The sequence below is a fragment of the Vanacampus margaritifer genome, chromosome 7, assembly GCF_051991255.1.
Source record: "Vanacampus margaritifer isolate UIUO_Vmar chromosome 7, RoL_Vmar_1.0, whole genome shotgun sequence".
NCBI classification, from domain to species: Eukaryota; Metazoa; Chordata; class Actinopteri; order Syngnathiformes; family Syngnathidae; genus Vanacampus; species Vanacampus margaritifer.
The window spans coordinates 7,665,026-7,683,555 of NC_135438.1; the positions used below are offsets into that span (position 1 = coordinate 7,665,026).

An 18,530-nucleotide genomic window follows, 5' to 3' on the forward strand; every position below is an offset into this window, starting at 1 on the left:
AGTTCACCCTCACACGGCGCCGGAGGGGACAACTGGGAGATCGGGTGGAGCCGCCAGGTTTTCGGGGGATCAAGTTGCCCTTCTTGAAACGTAATAGCGCAGCGTCACCCCAGGCTACAATGGATCGAAACAATAAACGACACGGTTGGAGATATTCACACATACAGTAAAAGGAGACTCGCAGGCCATTCAAGCGAGGCTATTGTCACCGATGATGGCTAAGGATAATTGATAACTTTTGCTTGTTAACGTTACATAAGGATGGATGGAGTCATTTCCTATAAATCGCTGCCGTCGGGCCAAAACCTCTCTCATAAATCACAATTTGGTCAATTCCGTATTTTTTTTCCCCAAAATATATGCTTTTGGTCAGTCCGCATGTGTGGGTGTGATTTTTTTTTGCAAATTATCGACTAATCTAAAATGTTGAAAATGGCTTGCTCTCTTTGATGATGCAATGCTAACGGCGAACGAAAAGTGAGGATTTTTGGCCCGACCCAGCGATATGCACTGCTTGGAAGAGACGCTTCATGTCTTGTGATCTCTGATTCGGAGGAAGAAAAATCGGATTAAAATTGGTAACGTGGCCACTGCAAGGTTATTATAATCAAAGATAACCAACAAAGTCACTCAAACTAAAATTGAGAAACATTTTTGTTATTGAAATAAAAATTACGATGAGGATGCTCTAAAAAAAAAAAAAAGGGAAACTAATTGAAACTACATTTTATGTTTATAAATCTAACTATAATTAACTAGAATTATCACAAAAATGTCCATTTTGAACCATGATGACATCGTGTTATTGTGTTGGTCATTGCTCATGACTAATGAGCACAACTGTAAATGTACAAAAGCTAATTGACAAAAAAATGCAATAAATCATCTCCAAAATTCATATCCACATCTGTACTCATGTGTCAACTTCAACCTATGACAATAACAAAACAGTTGCCAAAATGTTTTACCTTTGTGCTCATGAATTCACAGTTGCTCAAGGTCAAGTAACAACTCATCACTGCTGACCTGTTTTCTGAAGCGGAGCCGTGATTGGTCGTTACATGAGCCCTGAGCAACTGTGATGTCATTCACAGTGGACAACGAGTGGCAAAATGAATTCTTTGGGTTGACTTCCCCTATAATTTCCTGTTACTCAAACACTCATAATATAAGTGATGTCAAATTTTTGGGACACCCTGTAAATTAAAGCTCAATTGACAATTAAGATTAATCCAGGGGATTAGCATACCCGACCTTAGATAATTATCATTCAAAATCCATGACATTAAGAATAATCCCTATAATGATGAAGAACGGCCGAGAAATGTGACCGGACTACAATTATAACGAGAGCAGTTTTTATGAAAAGAAAGAAAAAACACCATTACGATGATGGGTCCAGTAAGCGACAATAAAAACCGATGCAGTTGGTCAAGATCCGACTGCGACGCATTAAAATCCGCTCGTCCTTCTGTCTTGCAGGCACTTCCCCCCCGTGGTGTTTATCCTTCCAGCTACTATGACAGGTCAGTTAATATTGACATTATCTCCCTCCGCCACAATGACAGCTCAAGCTGCAGGAAGCCACTCATTAACTGGGCCTGGGCTTGTGCGGGGCGGGTGTACCTCACAGTGTGTGCGTGTGTGTATACGTGCACATCAAGTCGGGTTGATTACTGGGACGGAAGGCATTAGCCAGGTCTAACATGTGTTCAAGAGATGGTTCGAATGTTTATCTCGGCGAGAAGGACAGATTGGTGCCATCGCTCAGGCCTATCATGGTGCCCTCTTTGGAGGTCATATCATCGCTGTTATGTGAAAAACACTTATGTAAAAAAAAAATAAAAAAAATTGTGATGAAACTGAATGCAGATATCCCAAAACATAAAAAATAAAATGTTTTTCACATAGCAGCGACGATATGTTGAAGTGCAAAGGACAGATGTTTGTATATTGGTGTGTGAGAGGGCGTGGCATCTTGTCCTGAAACAATAAAATGTAAAATCCGTCCGTCCGTCCGTCCGCCTTCTTCCGCTTATCCGGGGTCGGGTCGCGGGGGCAGCAGCTTTAGCAGGAAAGCCCAGACTTCCCTCTCCCCAGCCACTTCAGCCAGCTCATCCGACGGGGACCCCAAGGCGTTCCCAGGACAGCCGAGAGACATAGTCTCTCCAGCGTGTCCTGGGTCGTCCCCGGGGCCTCCTCATGGTAGGACATGCTAGAACACATGGTAGAACACCTCCCCAGGGAGGCGTCCAGGAGGCATCTGAACCAGATGCCCGAGCCACCTCAACTGGTTCCTGGTAAAATAATTTACATTTTTATTTCTTGAAAAATAATATTTTATATGTGATCTCACTAGTCTAACATGACATTTTTGATGAATGTTACATTTGTCAAATATGAGTTGTGGAGCAAAATCTCAGCTGTTTTTATCCATCTCAAGGGGGGGGGGGGGGGGGGACCATTTTGCCACTTGCTGGCGACTGAAGATGACATCACAGTTGCTCAGACTCAGGCAACAAAGCTGAGCTGTGATTGGTTTATTACCTTGAGCAACTGTGATATAATTTTCACTCAACAGCAAGTGGCAAAATGGCCGCCTTATTATAGCTATTGATAAAAACTGCTGGATTTTGCTGCTTAACTCATATTCACTGGCGCCAAAGCAATATTAACCAGAATACAGTGTACTGTATTTTGATTTTTTTTTTTTTTTGGTTGACTTCTCCAATTCAAATTAATGTTTTAGGCCCCACCCAAAAAACACATTTTTTTTTAAATGAAAAAAGAATTGGAGGTGAAATCACAAGATATAATCGTGCATGGAAATATATATATATTTTTTGGGGGTGGGGGGGGGTGAGCCACTGAGAGATTGAGAGTGGAAAATGCAGCCGTAATTGCAGTGGGTACACAGGTAATTGGAAGCTAAATTGGCTTCCGAATTAGACCCTGCCAGGCACTCACCATGCTATGAGCCATGGGCGCTTTGTGTGCGATAGAAAATGAGGTGTACAAAATCACAATGACCTTGCAGAAAGGGGACTTTTATTCACGTACGTTGCTCGAATGGGACTAGGAGAAGGTTAAGATGTCTACCTCACAGTTTTAGGGGTTCTGCCTTTGAATTTTGGCTGAGGCTTTCCTTTTGTGGATTTGGTGTTTTTATTATTCATTTCAATTCATTTATTTCTTATTACATTTGTCAAAAGAAGTGGTTTGAATTGACACTTAATTCACAAATTGGTGAATTTCATAATGCTTAATGAATCCATTTGAGCAAAAACGGCATTTAGCGATACACTTCCTTCATAGCAGAAAAAGTAAGCGCTTCCTGGTAGTCAATCTGTTGTCACGGGAAAGCCTGTTTATGACCCTTTTAAATTGCATATAATAATAATAATTTGTAGGATGAGCAGCAAAGCTGAGGTATTTGGGTTACACCCATTAAGAAATTGCCAGATATTTTTGTCAAGGCAAAACAGCTTATTTTGCTGTCATACAGTAGTCAATAGGTTTCGTTTGACTGATCTGGATAAGGCCCATGCGATAGGACAACATTGTGGGGTGTCTGAAGAAGACGACACCCCAAGAAGACCGTTGCCTCAGCTTGTCAACAGTTGGGCTGTCTGCAGTCAAGGTTTCCAGGACGATATGGCCGACGGCGATCCGTCCAAACAATCCGGAATCGACTGCAAGCGGCCAACCTCAGGAGGCCCGCCACAACTGCATTGTGGTTAGGAACGTTACGTACAGTGATGAGTACAGATTCTGCCTACGGCAGTTGCATTGTAGGGTCAAAGGTGTGGAGAGGTCGCTGGATGCTATGCTGATTTCTTCACCAATAGATTTCGGTGGAAGTAGCATGGTTTGGGGCGACGTATCCCGATCTGGAATAACAAGGCTTGTCGTCATCAGAGGTGATCTCAATGCAGAGAGATATCGAGATGAGATTCTGGCCCCAGTGGTGAGCTCATATTTCCGCAGCCTGGGACCCAACTCTACCCTCAAAATTCGGCGTTTGGCACTGGCAGAGAAGATGGGGCCGTTTTTATTTGAGTTTTTTTTTTCAGATGTCCAGTTTTGCTGTTCATCCCACAAATGCACATTCCTAACATATGTGGCACCCTTTAACTCTTTCACTGCCATTGACGTTTATAGACGTCAAGTAAAAACCTACGGAGCACTGCCAATGACGTCTAAAGACGTCATCCAATTTATTTTATTTTTTTTTTTGAGACGGGTGCGGGCAAGGCTTCCGGAGCTGTGGTGAAAGTTTCCAGCCGGTCTGTTGTGCCTAATGACTATTTTTGGCCCCTAGAGGGCAGCGATGACTCTCTTTTGACAAGATCGGGTGGGCGTCAGTAGAGGCGGAGCTAGAGCGTCGAGCAGGAGATGAGAATGGAAGACAAAGGAAAAATGGCGGCCGGTCGCGAGGAGCTCACGCCCGAGCCGTTTTTTTCAAAGACCAAAAGCATCGCTGAAAGAGCACATTGTTGACGACGATGATCATCATCGATGATGAAGATGAGGGTGGTGACTCCGTGGTTGGGAAGCATTGACGCGGCAGTAGAAGACGTTAGATGGAGCTAGATGGAGGAGGGAACGGGCAATGGCGAGCGTTTGCAAGCAGCTCTACACTTACAAGACGAAAGGCATCGACCAACGCTAAAATAGTACATTGATGACGACGGTGATCATCCTCGATGATGATGAAGGTGAATCCGAGCCTGACGGCGAAATTGGAACCGCTGACGCGGCGGCTATGACGGTGTCGTAACGCGGAACGCAACCGAGCACGCACAGGCGGACGTTCGATCGGACGACGGAGAGTGCCCCGAGTCCAATGCATATTCATCGGAGGAAGTGTGTACAGTCTGCTACTTGCTTTTTATTCCCCGGAAAAAAAGGCCGTCAAGAAAGTGTAACGTTTGCACGCAAAACGGACCAATGTGAAAGTGAAAGTAAACTGTTGTGCGAGTCCTGGCGTCTCCTTGCACGCAGGAGAGCGTTACAAAAGGAAAAACTGTATTTGAAACATCCACATAATTGTAAGTAGTACCACAGTTGCACACATTTGTAAATAGTTTGCGAAATTGTTTTGTCAAATTGTTACACTGTTGAATGGAAATAAACGTATTTTGCACTCAAAAAACACTTTTTCATTATTGGTGAAAGCGTTTTACAGAAGTAAAACACTATTTAGGTGTTTGTGGCATCATTCATGGACAAAAAGAAGTGTACAATTCACTAGAGTGCTTGAAGTAACATCGTTTCACAAAAAGCTCTTTTTCTCCGTTTTTTGTTTCAAAACAGAGAATTTCGGTGAAAGTAACCATTTTCTATTGTTGATTACTGAAGAACGGAATAAGGTAGAAACAAACTTTTTTTTTCTGATGAAAGCTGAGAGTCCAATCTTGCGTTTCCATAGTCCAAACACAACATTTTCTGTGGACCTTGAAAGATCACTCAAAATGCTTAAATCGGCTGGCAGTGGGGACAACCCGTTTCTGAAAACGTCTGGCAGTGAAAGAGTTAAAAGGGTACTAAGCAGGTTTTAAAGCATTGTAATGACAAAGAAATGATCTGCCAAACACAAATTTTCCTCATCCTACGACTCGTGCGTCATCAAGTTACTCATTTAGCTTTCTATCATTTTACCATAATTCAGTGGGGTCAAACTCATATTAGCTCAGGGGTCACATGGAGGAAAATATATTACCAAGTGAGCCGGATCGATGAAATCATGGTATATAACTTAAAAAGCAATTGGCGTCAATTATACACAGATTTTTTTCATTTGCAGGCAAGCCTTAAATTGCGGGACTCAACAGTAAATATATTGTTCCAAAAAATAACACAAATGCAAATGGAACGCGACAACACTTTGCCCGTATGATTTCCGGGCGCGTTATATCTACCCGTTTTGCATATATATTGTTCGCAGGATGCATAGTATGACACAGTTAATGAAGTTAGAAGGACGTTAATCATTGTCATATGTGTTTGTATTACCGGTCGTATTTAGCATGTTGATGTTTGACTCATGTTGGTCTGTTTTTATTTTTTTTTAAACAAACCGTAACTTTCAACAAGTCCTCCAACAATAACGACCAAATTGGTCGTTTTACCAAGCACCTAAAATATGATAACATTTGGTCGTATTGTGCAATTCCATGTACAAGTTGCATTGCTCATCTGAGGATGGCTTATGGAATTACAAATGTGTGTTTTGATTGATTGATCTTCTACTTATTGCTGCACTTCTTATTTATTTAATTTAAATTTTTATCTCTTTCTATTCTGTTGTTTTCCCTTTACATTTAACTGCAGCTGGACGGAGTCCAGGAAAAAGTTCCCCACGGGGAAAATAAAAGTATATCGTTTCGTATCGTATCGATTGTGGCTGGCTGATTAATTGGTCCGACATTACTCATTTTTTAAACTTTTTTTTTTTTTTTTACAAAATTATCTTGCGGGTCGAATTAAACCCCTTTGCGGCCCTAATCCGAAGTGCCAGTACATCCAATAAGAGTTTGATTATGTACTTGCAATGGAGGAAACCTTTACAGGGGACATATTAGGGAAAATTGACTTTTTTAATGGATTGAATACAAATAAGTGGGCCCCTGGAGGAGACTGCACACCCACCAAGTGTGAAATTAAACAACCCAGTAAATCTTTAGTTATCCGCCTATTTCTGAAAATGTGTCTGTGAGCAAGCCGTTCTGGACGTTGACTACTGTTACATTGCAGTGGGGCTAATTTACATACTGTAGTAGCCACTCCCACTTGGAGTTTCTTCACACATGACATGATGAGCTCGTCTGGTTGAAGATCCAGAGTGACTTTCAAGTGAGGATTGTAATCTGTCTGATAGACTGCATTGTCTGAAACGCCCACTGCTGCTACGTCAAGACCAAAGGTAAGCAGAGCTGCACGATTTTTTTTTGACAATATATTTGTAATATTTTAACATATTTTATTACAATTTCTTTCTTGGTGAAGTTGTTGACATCCCCCCCCCCCTTCCCACCTCATAGGCAGAAAATCTTGATGTTGGGGTGGTTATTATGTAAATTGGCTCCACTGTTACATGACGGTGGTACAAAATAGACACATTTTCAAAAACAGGCAGATGACAAAAGATTATTTGTATGTATAAGCAATTAAAAAGTAACATTTCCATAATTTAAGATTTCAATGTACTGTATATTTTTTTTCACAGAGTGAAAAGCTAATCAGCAAAATAGCATAATAGCAAGTTTATCGCAGAAAACAGTGCTTTGAGAGCCTACTGTGAAACGAGTCTGGGTGTAAAAAGCTATAGATGAGGTGAAGGTGCTTAAAAGAGAGTATGTCGGGCACAGCTCGACAAGTGGGGAGACTACTTGGCCAATCAGGAGATGGGAAGTCTATCTGGATTTATAGGGGATATAAAAGATAAGGTCACTGTGTTGTAAGCTTTAATATTAATGTGCTATTTAATGACCCTTGCAGTGTTAGAAAGTAGCTTTTCGCTAATAGTAAGATATAGCTGCAGGCTCTTATTTGGTGTTCCGCTGCTGGACCACCAGCGGTGCTTCACGGAGTCTGTTTTTGGTGAATTACATGACAATTTTTTTTTTAAACAGGATGAGCAGAAGGAGACAGTCCCGGAGCTGCTCTTCTCATCGTAATGCCCTCTCGACATCAAGATGGCCGCCACTTGCGACGAGGAGCATGATGCCTAATCATGAAGCTAATTACAACACACTCACCCCCAAAAAAAGCACATTAAATCATGCGCTTGTGTCATCACCAAGACCTGACAGACTCGACGCTCACTGGTGTTAATATTGATTAAAAAGTTGCCCATACTTTGAAATACTAAACCTAGTTTAAAACCGTACTATATAACTCTAACCTTAGTTTAAAACCATAGAATGAAACCCTAATCCTATTCTAAAACCTTACTTTGCCCTATTTTAAAGTCTTAATTTGAAACCCTAATCTTAGTTCAAAACATGAATCCTAGTTTAAAGCCTTATTTTGAAACCATGACTTGATTGGATTTAACCCTTGGGTTAAAGCCCCTAATTTAAAACCGTAACCCTAGGTTAAGACATATATTTGAAACAATACTTTGAAACCTTAACCATAGTTTAAAATCCCAATTTGAAACCCTGACCACAGTTTAAAACCCTATTTTGAGTGCTAGTTTAAAACGCTACTTTGAAAACCAAACCCTACAGTTTGAAAAGCTAAGTCTAATTTTAAAGCTAATTTAAAAGCCTAACCCTAATTTAAGGGTTAGTAATCTTACTTCGAAACTATAACGCTAGTTAAAACATTACCTTAATTTGACTCTACTATTACTAGCACTGTGTACTTTGCCTATTTTTTATTTTCTTTCTAATTTTGTATCAGATTTGAATTCAAAGAACCTGTCAAAGGTTTGGGACACATCTCATTCAATAACACTTAAGCTTTTCCAAAATTTGTACTTGATGTGTGTAAATCAATAAATGTATAAATACATTTTATTCATGTTGATTTGTTACCAAATCAGGATTTTTGATTCATCACCTACATTGGTCGTGCAAGTGTACTTAATATTGTGACCTGTTAGTCAACGTCTGAATAAAGATTCCGCCCTCCTCTTACGTTTGCTTCCCGCCCCCCTCATTCGGCCTGTCCAATACGAACACCGGAGTTTACGGTTCCGGCCAATCAGCGACGAAGGATGCGACTGAATGGAAGTTTTTGACTTTGGAATAGATCGAGTGAAAAGATAAAATACAGTCGGTGAGACGAACTGACCGTGAAACGTGGAGGCGTGTGGAGGAAAGTACACCGACAGAGACACATTTCCCAATTTTGTCTTCTCTGACTCAGAGTGAATGCTTATGAAAAGGCGATATAAGGAAGGAGCCCCGTCTCTCTCTCTCTCCTTCCCTCCCTCTCTCTCTCTCCCCCCCAAGTGTTCGTCGAGGCGCTTGGCAGGTGTTCGCTCGAGAGGGAGCTGCTCGCTTCACTCAGTCTGCGCCCTGAGCTTCAACAGGGTGCCGGCGGGGCTACGAAAGGAACCGCCAACTTTGAGGACCACAACCCCCGGCGAGAGTTTACGGAACCACGGATAGTCAAAGGACCGGACCGGTGAGGAGTGCGGGGTAACACGGCGGCGGCGGCGGCGAAAGGGGACCCGTGACACAGCGGAAGAGCGCGGATACCCAACGGTCCTTCCTCCGCTTTTAAACCAACTTTTTGCCGCTTTTTTAACAAACTCTACCCCGTGCCGTAACAGCCTAAAACATACCGGCTTTGAACTAAAGAGCACCAACAAGGTATTTAATCGTTCTCTTTTGGTTTTATGCTAACCTGTTGTGCCACCGGCGGTGCCCGCCGCTCTTAACCGAGGAAGGCGTCCCCTCTGCGGGAAGAGTGGACCGCTAGCTGCTCGCTAACTAGTAGGCTACTAGTTGGGAGTACTAACTAACTAAGCGGTTAAAGTGAGGGCGGTCCGCGCATATCTACACGTGGAGTATTTGAACTAACCGAGAAAGGCTTAATTTGGACAGAATTGACGTCTTTTTATTACTGCTGGGTTTCGCAGCGAATCATCGGGGCAATTTCCCCCGAGGACAATTAACCAAGCCTTGGACAAAGTGGGATTGGCGGTCGATAGCGGAATAAGCGGATAAAACACGCACTCAAATGTATTAATTCAGCAGATCAACCCGCGTGGAAGCGAGGTGCACCGGCCGGGCGATGGAACACGCGGACTCCGCCACAGCACGTCCACATCGGCGGGTGCTCGAGCCGTGAAGTCGCGCTGCTCCTTAAACCTCCCCAGCTGACTTTTGAACACCGACACTAACCGAAGTCACCAACTGTGAGCCGGAGCACAACTTCCGGATCTGGGAATTTGGAATTTACTTCACCGGGAGTGGACATTGTTTGCCAGAGGCTCCCGTATGCTGGGGTTTTGCCGGTTCGGAGGCTCCCCGGAGGCCGTGGAAGGATTCTCCCCGGGGAGGGTGAGGATGATGCTGAGAAACAGGCGGGCGCCTCTCCTGCTCCTGCTGATGCTTCTTAGCTGCAGCTGCCACATGTTGCACGGCCAAGGTAAGAAAAAAAAAAAAAAGAAAGAAAAAAAGTTGTACATGTATGTGATGTTTAATAAGTGTTGTCAATGGTGCCTTTTTAACGTGTGCATTGAACATGACATCAATTTGCTATCTTGCAAGTGGACAGCTATCCAAACAAAAATGGATATTCAACAACATTAAATCAAACCTTGTTTGTGAAAATTGTGTTATGCAGATGGATGTCTGCAGGATTAAGGTATTGGGGAGAGTACCCTTTCCAAGCATTGATAATCCCGCCCCTCTTTAGTCAATGACCTGCTTAACTGAGGCCCCTGATTTGACAATAGCAACACAAATGCAGTTCACACATATAAACAGGGCTTGCTTATTCAGTTCACCCCAGTTGGTTCATCTGTGACCCTGTTGCACGACTAAAAAGAACATCGTTAAACACAGCAAAGGGAAATGAGGGACTGAAAAGTTAATGATTCCTCATTGAGGTGCGTTGAGGTAATAGTGCGTTCCCATGTCTTCATGTGTTCATAGAGTAGGGTAAATGTGTGTGTGGGGGGTCTTGGGGAGGGGGTCAGACCAGGCAAAACAAAGAAGCAAAGAAAAAGGTCAGGCCCGTGTCAGCACACAAATGTTCTCTGGGTCACAGATGGTGCGGGGTGGGCGAGGGCTGAGACGCGGGGTTATGAGGAGGAGGGAGTTGGAGGAATGTCGGAGTGGGCTGGGTGAGGTTATTGTGAACGTTTGGAGAATTGGAAAGTGTCAGTGTCGGTGTGAAAGAAACAACACAAGGCGGTCGTGTGGGGTGGGGTGGGGGGGATTCTGCGGCGCGCCTGCTGTTTAATCGATGACGGCGGTATGACAACACCTCTGTGTGTGTGCGCCTTCTTTTTTCAGTCGGCACACTGCCTATCTTCACCTTCCATCCTGGGTGTTGAGGGAGGAGGTGTGAGGTGCGGCTGCAGAGTCAGCTCTCATTCCGCACTCCCTCCTCCTCTGTGCAATGTCACGGTCTCAGCATCAGCAGCAGCAGCAGCAGCAGCAGCACCCAAGTTTAACCACACACTTTAATTGATGTGTTGCCATTGTGTAAACCAAGTGCAGTTTCCGCCAAGGGGGTAACAGGTAAACCCTTACCAAATCCACCTTATGCCCACGTTTTCCTTTTCGATCCATTCTTCTGTACTATGGAAGAAGGTCGACAATTCTGTCAGCTTATTTAACCAGTCATGTGTGCCACTGTAACTAACCACCTCCCAGAAGAAGGGTCATAAAAAGGTAGTACGGCTACAGTCGGATCATTTGGGTCCCTTTACAATGCGAATGTAGCGAACGTGTGCTGAACTGTATTGCTTGGTGGAAGCAAGTCTTATGGGGATTTTTAAATGTGACAAGGGAAAAAATGGGCATGCATTCTGAAAGTGTACTCAAGATGATCAACACAGCACACATGACCCGATCACCACTGACAATTACAAGTATCCTCGTCTAAACCAGAAGTCTGGCGTAGTACCGGTGAGAGGGAGCAGGTCGCCACAGAGCATCCAGGCATACGGACAAAGTGTAGCAATGGGAGAAGTAGAAGAAGCTAAGCTAAATGTTTGCTTATCTGCTAACGACATTGCAGCTTTCTGTGTGTATGTTACTCATCATTGGATGCTGCAGTTGCTTGTTTACTTTCAAACTTAGTTTGTAGCAGATGTATGACTGATCATCTGTCGAAAGGCGACGGAATCTCTCCTCTTTCATCTATAACTGCTTTGAAACGAAGCATATGTCGGAATGGAGAACAAAAAAAGATTTGTTGGTTTGTTATGATTGTATTATTATTTTATGGTATGTTATGTGTTTCTGTAAAACACTTTGTGACAGCTGCGGCTGTTTGAAAGCACTATAAGGTTTTATGATTGTAAATATTGAACAGGTTTAATGTCAGCACTGACTGACAACCCGCATCATTGGCGACATGCGAGAATCGGGCCTTTGCTGATTTTGATCACAAGTGGAGGAAAAGTGTTCAATGGCCCAATTGTTGATATGCGTGTACCCCGCTTTAGCTTATCAGTATTGTATTGCTCAGTAACAACAACAACAACACTTTAGCCTTGAGGTATGTTAAGTTTTTCAAGATACAAGCCATTGTTCGGCTGATTTCTGCTATCAGAAATTTGTGATACGGGCGCTTTATGGTGGCTGTGAAGTTTAATAGTACAAATTGTGTCTGTGTTGCGATGACATAACCCTTTAAGCAACTGATATTTGAACACAAGCAGTGGTGATAGACAAAAGATATCTGACTCAGAGTAAATTTTCTTTATCCTCTGCAAAGAACGACTAGTAATGTTACTCCTGAGGAATTGTGACGTCTCCTCCCCCCTCCATGTATAGCCCTTTGTCTGTATTATACTGCCTCCTGGTGGCCACGGCACCAGAAGGGACAGAACAATGTCCATTAAACGGAACTTTTCTTGCTCCCCCACCAGGCCAAATTAGTTTTGTCATTCACCGTCCGCAGCGCAAACGTTTGTGCTGTTTTCTTTTTGGAGAGACTACAATGGATGGATGCCATTAACATTCATTTCAATCTGCAAAGATGATTTGAGATGCAAGTATTTGGAATTATGAGCGAATTACACTCACATCTCAAGGAACCACTTATGGTGTTATGGTAGTGCTGTAGTCTTATTGAGTTGATAGACACTAGGCCAATCCAAAGCTTTAGAATTTTTTGTGTGTTCCGAGTCGTCTATCCCCAGCATTTATTGGGACATTTTATTTTAGGTGGAGATGGATGAAATTCACGAGCAAGGGTTGATCCTACTCATCTCGCCATCCCTCCCTTCCTCTAACCCCCCCCACACCCACACACACACACAAAGTCAATCGATGCCCACACCCTCATAAATGCAAGGCTTTATACGAGCCAACCCTCGTCTCAGGGAGCACATTTAAATAAGCTCATCGATCTTTCATTTTAGAGTTTAAGTGACGGCAGCATTTTACTGTCTCTCTTCCCCAGGCCCCCCTTTGCACTCCTCCTGCCTCTCATCTGTTCACCTCTCTGCTCTCCCCTCCTTTTATTCATAACTTATCCCGCTGCTTCTTGACTGGCCCCGTGTCATTGAGTAGGTTCAGTCCCACAGCTGTTGGACTGATTTACTTTTCCGGCATGGATACTTGACACAGCCTCAGTCAGTACTTTACATTCAGATGGGAAGTCGATTAATATTACGTTTAATTGACAATGTTCATCATTTTCTTTGTCACAAGCAGGATTAGTCCCCACAAAATGCTGTGTGGTAAAGGGGGAGGCTTATATTTTTCGCTGTGTAAACTGACATCACCCTAGTTTTAATTTTGTAACATTTTTTTTTCATGAGCCCTGACAAAGTTCCATGTCAAATTAGTCAGATGCCTAAAGTCAGTTGAGGTTAACATAACAACAGTGACGCGGATCATTTGGTTTCTAACAGCTGTCCTGGTTACTGCGCAATAATGATAATGGTTTACAAGTAGACAAAGTATAATGAAAAAATACGGCTGGTTGTTGTTAGTATTCTTAACCTTGGCTAAGGTAACTGTGGCGTGTGCCCCTGCGCTAAACATTTCGGAGCGAGTATCATTCAGCCATGTGAGTTGTCACAAAAGACTTATTTCACATCCAAACTACAAGCTGCAATCCTACAACATCTTGTGGTAAAGACGTATACCGGAGCACATGGTGATATCGGTCATAATAAAGGTAATTATAGACACCTATGTTGCACCAGCTGTTGTTTTTCATGAGAGAAAAGGTGTGGCGTTTATTTATTTTGGCAACTAATTGCGGCATGACTTCAGGAGAATATGACATTACATAATAATAAGTCAGACAAAATAAATCTCAATTTGGTCAGCCATGCAAATTTGCTGATTAGTTATCTGAGAACGGATCCCAAATATTGGAGAGGGCCAAAAATATTTCGCTCGACTCATCTTTATTAATATAGCGCTTTCCCAACAGCTGCAGCTGTAACAAAGCGCTTTAAAAGCAGAGAGGTCTTAGGAACATTTGCTGAATGTGACCCCCAATACCAAAACTGTGACAAAGGTCATTGTTTCATTTGCATTTGTCTCATTTTTTTGGGCACTTCCAATAACATCTTGTGATTTTTCTTTGTCCTTTAACAAAATTATTGGCCCTTACTGGGCTAAGCTTAAAGGGGAAGTCAACCCCTTCAAAAAATCTTGACAATATTATGTTTTGTTCTATGCTGCCCCACTAGTATAAATATGGTATTTTGGTTAATATTGCATTGGTGGAATATGAGTTAAGCAGCAAAATCCAGCCGTTTTTAGCAATATCGGGGGCAGCCATTTTACCGCTTACTGTCGACTAAAGATGACCTCACAGTTGCTCAGGTCTCAGGTAACAACCAATCACAGCTCAGCTTCAGAAAACAGGTTGAGCTGTGATTGGTCGTTGCCTCAGCAACTGTGATGTCATCTTCAGCAAAATGGCCGCCCCCTGAGATGGATAAAAACGGCTGGATTTTGCTTCATAACTCATATTCCACCAATGTAATATTAATCAGAATGTCATGTTTAGACGAGTGAGGTCAAGTATAACCTATTATTGTCAAGAAATGTTTAAGGTTGACTTCCACTTAAGTCACACAATGTAATTGACAGGAACGTTTCATGGTTAGCCTGGAATTGACTGGCATGCAGCATTAGCTAAACATGTACACACATACACACACACACTCACACTCATCATTGTCAAAGAGTTAAACCAAACATGGAAATGTACTAAAGTGTGTTGTAATGAGGAGAGGGTAAATTGGACACCTCATCAAACTAATTAGACTGCATCACAGACACCCCATTACTTTTTTACCTCTTCAAGACTCTTGTTGTTGGATCTGAATTGTTTTGGAACTTTATCTACCTTATGTTTATTATATTCCAATTGGACGCTAAGCACACAGGACCATGCTGTCGGTCACCTGAGGATTGAATCCACGGACCTGTGGTAATCTAAACCGCGGCTAGCGAGGTAGTATATAAATCTTTTCCCTGTGCACACACGCTGGACTGTGTTTTACTTCCTTTCAAGTAGTTTGAATATTGGAGACCTCGGGGGTCACACTGGAAGCAGCAGTGTGTATGATTCCGTGATCGATGTCTGGGTTAAGCAGGTTTAAGAGAGAGCGAGGTCCCTGGTCGACTCCCCTTTTTCTTGTCTGTCAAGAGGAACAAATCACCAAGCCTCTGCAGTCACATGACATTATGCATTTTTTTTGCACGTGTGTGTGTGTGTGTTTGTGCATAAACGGTAGACTACTGTATAACTTAATGCAGGATGTGAGTTGTCAAATTTATTTATTGACCAGACAGTTTACCGAATGTGACAGACATTCTTTTGGAAAGACAAAGTAGAATATTATCACCTGTGTGTTGAAAAGGGATTCAAAAGGCCGGTGCACAAAGGAGGGTGCATCCATTCTTCTGTGTTCACACTGCTACACAAACCCCTGGTAATTGACTGCGACTTCTTTGAACCGGCTTACTTTGCACGGGCAAAGTTGCTGTGTGCTGAATTGGCTTCCTCACTGGGCAACGGTAATGAAACGCAAATGGAAGGTTAAAAAGTTCCGTTTTGCTCTCTTAGAGAAATATGGAGCACACAATCGGAAATGATGCCGTTGTCTTGTATGTCGACATCGATGAATTTAATTTTAAAGTAAATCTTCTGAGGTCAAACCGCCATCTCAGACGTTGGTATAACTGGCGAGATTTGCAGAGGTTTTGTGAGATGTCGGGCTCTTGGCAGGGTTGCTGAAGAAGCAGGCGTCGCTATAACTGAACTAACAGACTTGAGCTAACAGGCACACACTGACGTCATACGAGTAAGACAAGCAAATTTACAAAAAGAAAAACAGGAATTTTCTCTGGTTTCAAGCAAAGGCTGTAACAGTAAAAAATATACTCAGATCGAGTCCGGGCTTCGGCCTTCCTGGGTGGAGTTTGCATGTTCTCCCCGTGCTTGCGTGGGTTTTCACCGGGTACTCCGGTTTCCTCCCACATTCCAAAGACATGCATGGCAGGTTAATCGAACACTCCAAATTGTCCATAGGTGTGATTGTGAGTATGGTTGTTTGTCTCTGTGTGCCCTGTGATTGGCTGGCAACCAGTTCAGGGTGTACCCTGCCTACTGCCCGAAGCCAGCTGGGATAGGCTCCAGCACCCCCGCGACCCTTGTGAGGAAAAGCGGTCAAGAAAATGGATGGATGGATGGTTCTTGGGGTATAGGGATAGGCAAAACAAACAAAAAATCTTCAAAAAATGATGATAAACCCCCAATGCACATTTTCCATAAAAACAGGGAGTTGTAAAAAGTCCACATGAATTGACTTCCATTTCCAGAGCAACATCCTGCCACTCCTATCAAGTTTTGCTCGTTTTTGTTGTTGTTGTTGTTGTTGTTGTTGTTGTTGAATGTAACGGTTTGATTCAAGGACCTCGCCTTGAGCCTTGCTCTGTGTCTACAATAGTGGAAAGGAATTATTAGAATTCATTGCAGAAAGGCTTTCTTTTGAATGAGTCCAGATGGGACAAACCGCTGTACAGTACTGTTGTATGAACTGATTTAACAAGAAATAATCTTTTCGTTTTTTATATTCTTGCAGTAGTCTCAACACAGCAGAGTTGGATTTTGTGTCCTGGCAACAGTTTGCAGGCTTAAAGGTTGCGCATTTTCACCAGCAATTGACTGTGCATACTGAACTTAAATGAATCTTTATTAATAACCAGGCGGAAAACAGAGTGCAAAATTATTTTGATAATAACACGGCAAACAGATATTTTCATTCAACATTTCACAAGTACATCTAGTCATTTCATTTAACAGCAATTCTAATAGCAGTCTCACTATGTCGAGTTGATCTCCTAGAATTTTCGAATCAGTGTTGGAATTAGAACTGGCGAAGATCCTGTGGATCGTATGAACAGTTTTTTCCCCCATCTTTCATTTGTGGGTCGGGAACTGGAAAGTAACTCCTGATATTGTATCCAATTACTGGACGATTAATCAATAATTCAAATAATTAGATTACTTAAAACAATCAAAGTAAAATCTGACATCGAAGGATAAAATTGTGACATTGCTACCAAGCCTTGGCTGCCGCATGACGCCCGGATATAATTTAGTACCAATTAGAGCAAATCTGTTTTCCATATTCAAATTAAGAAGAATAATGCCAGGTGTTTCGGACCAATTAGAATAGATTGAAAAAGGGCATCTTGGGCTTTGCCAACCCAAATCATTTTTGCAATCAGTGTTGTTCGGTTCACTTTTAATCACTTTATCAAAAAGGATGAAAAAAATTGAAGAAAACATATTCATGAGCTGCCGATGGCCATAAGTTTCATAATTCATGCCAAATTGTCACTCAACATGCAGAATGGCTAACAGTGCACAGCCAATCAACTACACAGTCATTCGCTGACTCGCACGTCACTCACCTGGCAGCCAATACACTCAAGTCAGTCGATTACTCAATTAATCAATGAGATCACTTGTAGAATACTCGATCCTAAACATTCTGTATACAGCAGCGGCAACTCCATTGTTTAACCAAACAATTTTGAGCTATGTTTGTCAATCAATCATCGCATGCATTCTCAAAATGTTACATTCATTATCAGAGGTCATCGGAATTTAGTTTATCAAAGCAAATGAATGATGATAGGCTTCGTTATTGTGAGCCTGTAAGAGCCAGTAATGCTTGTTTTAACTTGTGTTTACCGTTTATAAAAAAACAACAACAGGATTTACGTTGTATTATAACATCAAAGTTGCCAGTAAACGCGCACATCCTGGAAAATGGGAGACGTTGTGATAATATATTGAAAAATTGATGTTCTGACTGTAGAAAATTCCCGGAGTGTTGTGAGACGAATACTCAAGAACATGGAAAAATAACACAATTACATCCTCCCATTTCAATCCTTCACTTGGCTGCCCATAGCAAATTCACATTGCTCAGTCTCTGCATGTCTCTTTTCTCTCTTTTCTTTCTGAAGGCTTCTGTTGCGTCGGCGATGTTTGAATGTTGGCATAGTGAACCCGCCAGTCCCTGGATATTAGTGAGGTTGCGATGACATCAAAACAAGTGTTACATTTGCGTGACTGTGTACTCTGTGTATCAGAGCCCCGTGATTTGCTTGTTCAGTACACAAAGCTGCACCCTTCTGCAGGTGCGTGTTCCCAGTGCGACGCGTTTGATCCGCCACAGGTGTTTGAGAGGGAGGCTGCCTTCACATTCATATGCATGTGGGTGTGTGTGTCTGTGTATCACTTCTATAAGCTCCAAGCAAGAAAAAAAAGAGATCCTTTTTGATGTCACACAGGAATAAGCAGGAATTGCTGCATGTGTGTGTATGGCCAGAGCCTTTTTTAAAAAA

At 42.5% G+C, this 18,530-nt stretch overlaps 1 protein-coding gene and 1 long non-coding RNA gene across 3 annotated transcripts in view; both read left to right on the top strand.

Annotated features, from left to right (window-relative positions):
* The window catches only part of LOC144055198 (uncharacterized), an 84,455-nt gene extending 75,911 nt beyond the window's left edge, over positions 1–8,544 (top strand). The window contains exons 6-7 of the long non-coding RNA XR_013294786.1: positions 1,483–1,526; positions 7,635–8,544. This is a non-coding gene — a long non-coding RNA (uncharacterized LOC144055198). The remainder of the gene's footprint in view (positions 1–1,482; positions 1,527–7,634) is intronic.
* Positions 8,545–8,800: 256 nt separating this feature from the next.
* sdk1b (sidekick cell adhesion molecule 1b) overlaps positions 8,801–18,530 on the top strand; it is a 278,501-nt gene continuing 268,771 nt past the window's right edge. The window contains exons 1-2 of one of the 2 annotated variants that reach the window (XM_077570574.1): positions 8,801–9,326; positions 9,714–10,107. In XM_077570574.1, coding sequence (XP_077426700.1) covers positions 9,957–10,107 — 151 coding nt within the window. In that variant the 5' untranslated portion in view covers positions 8,801–9,326; positions 9,714–9,956. Of the gene's footprint in view, positions 10,108–18,530 lie in introns of both variants that reach the window. The other variant, XM_077570575.1, reaches the window with a different exon arrangement.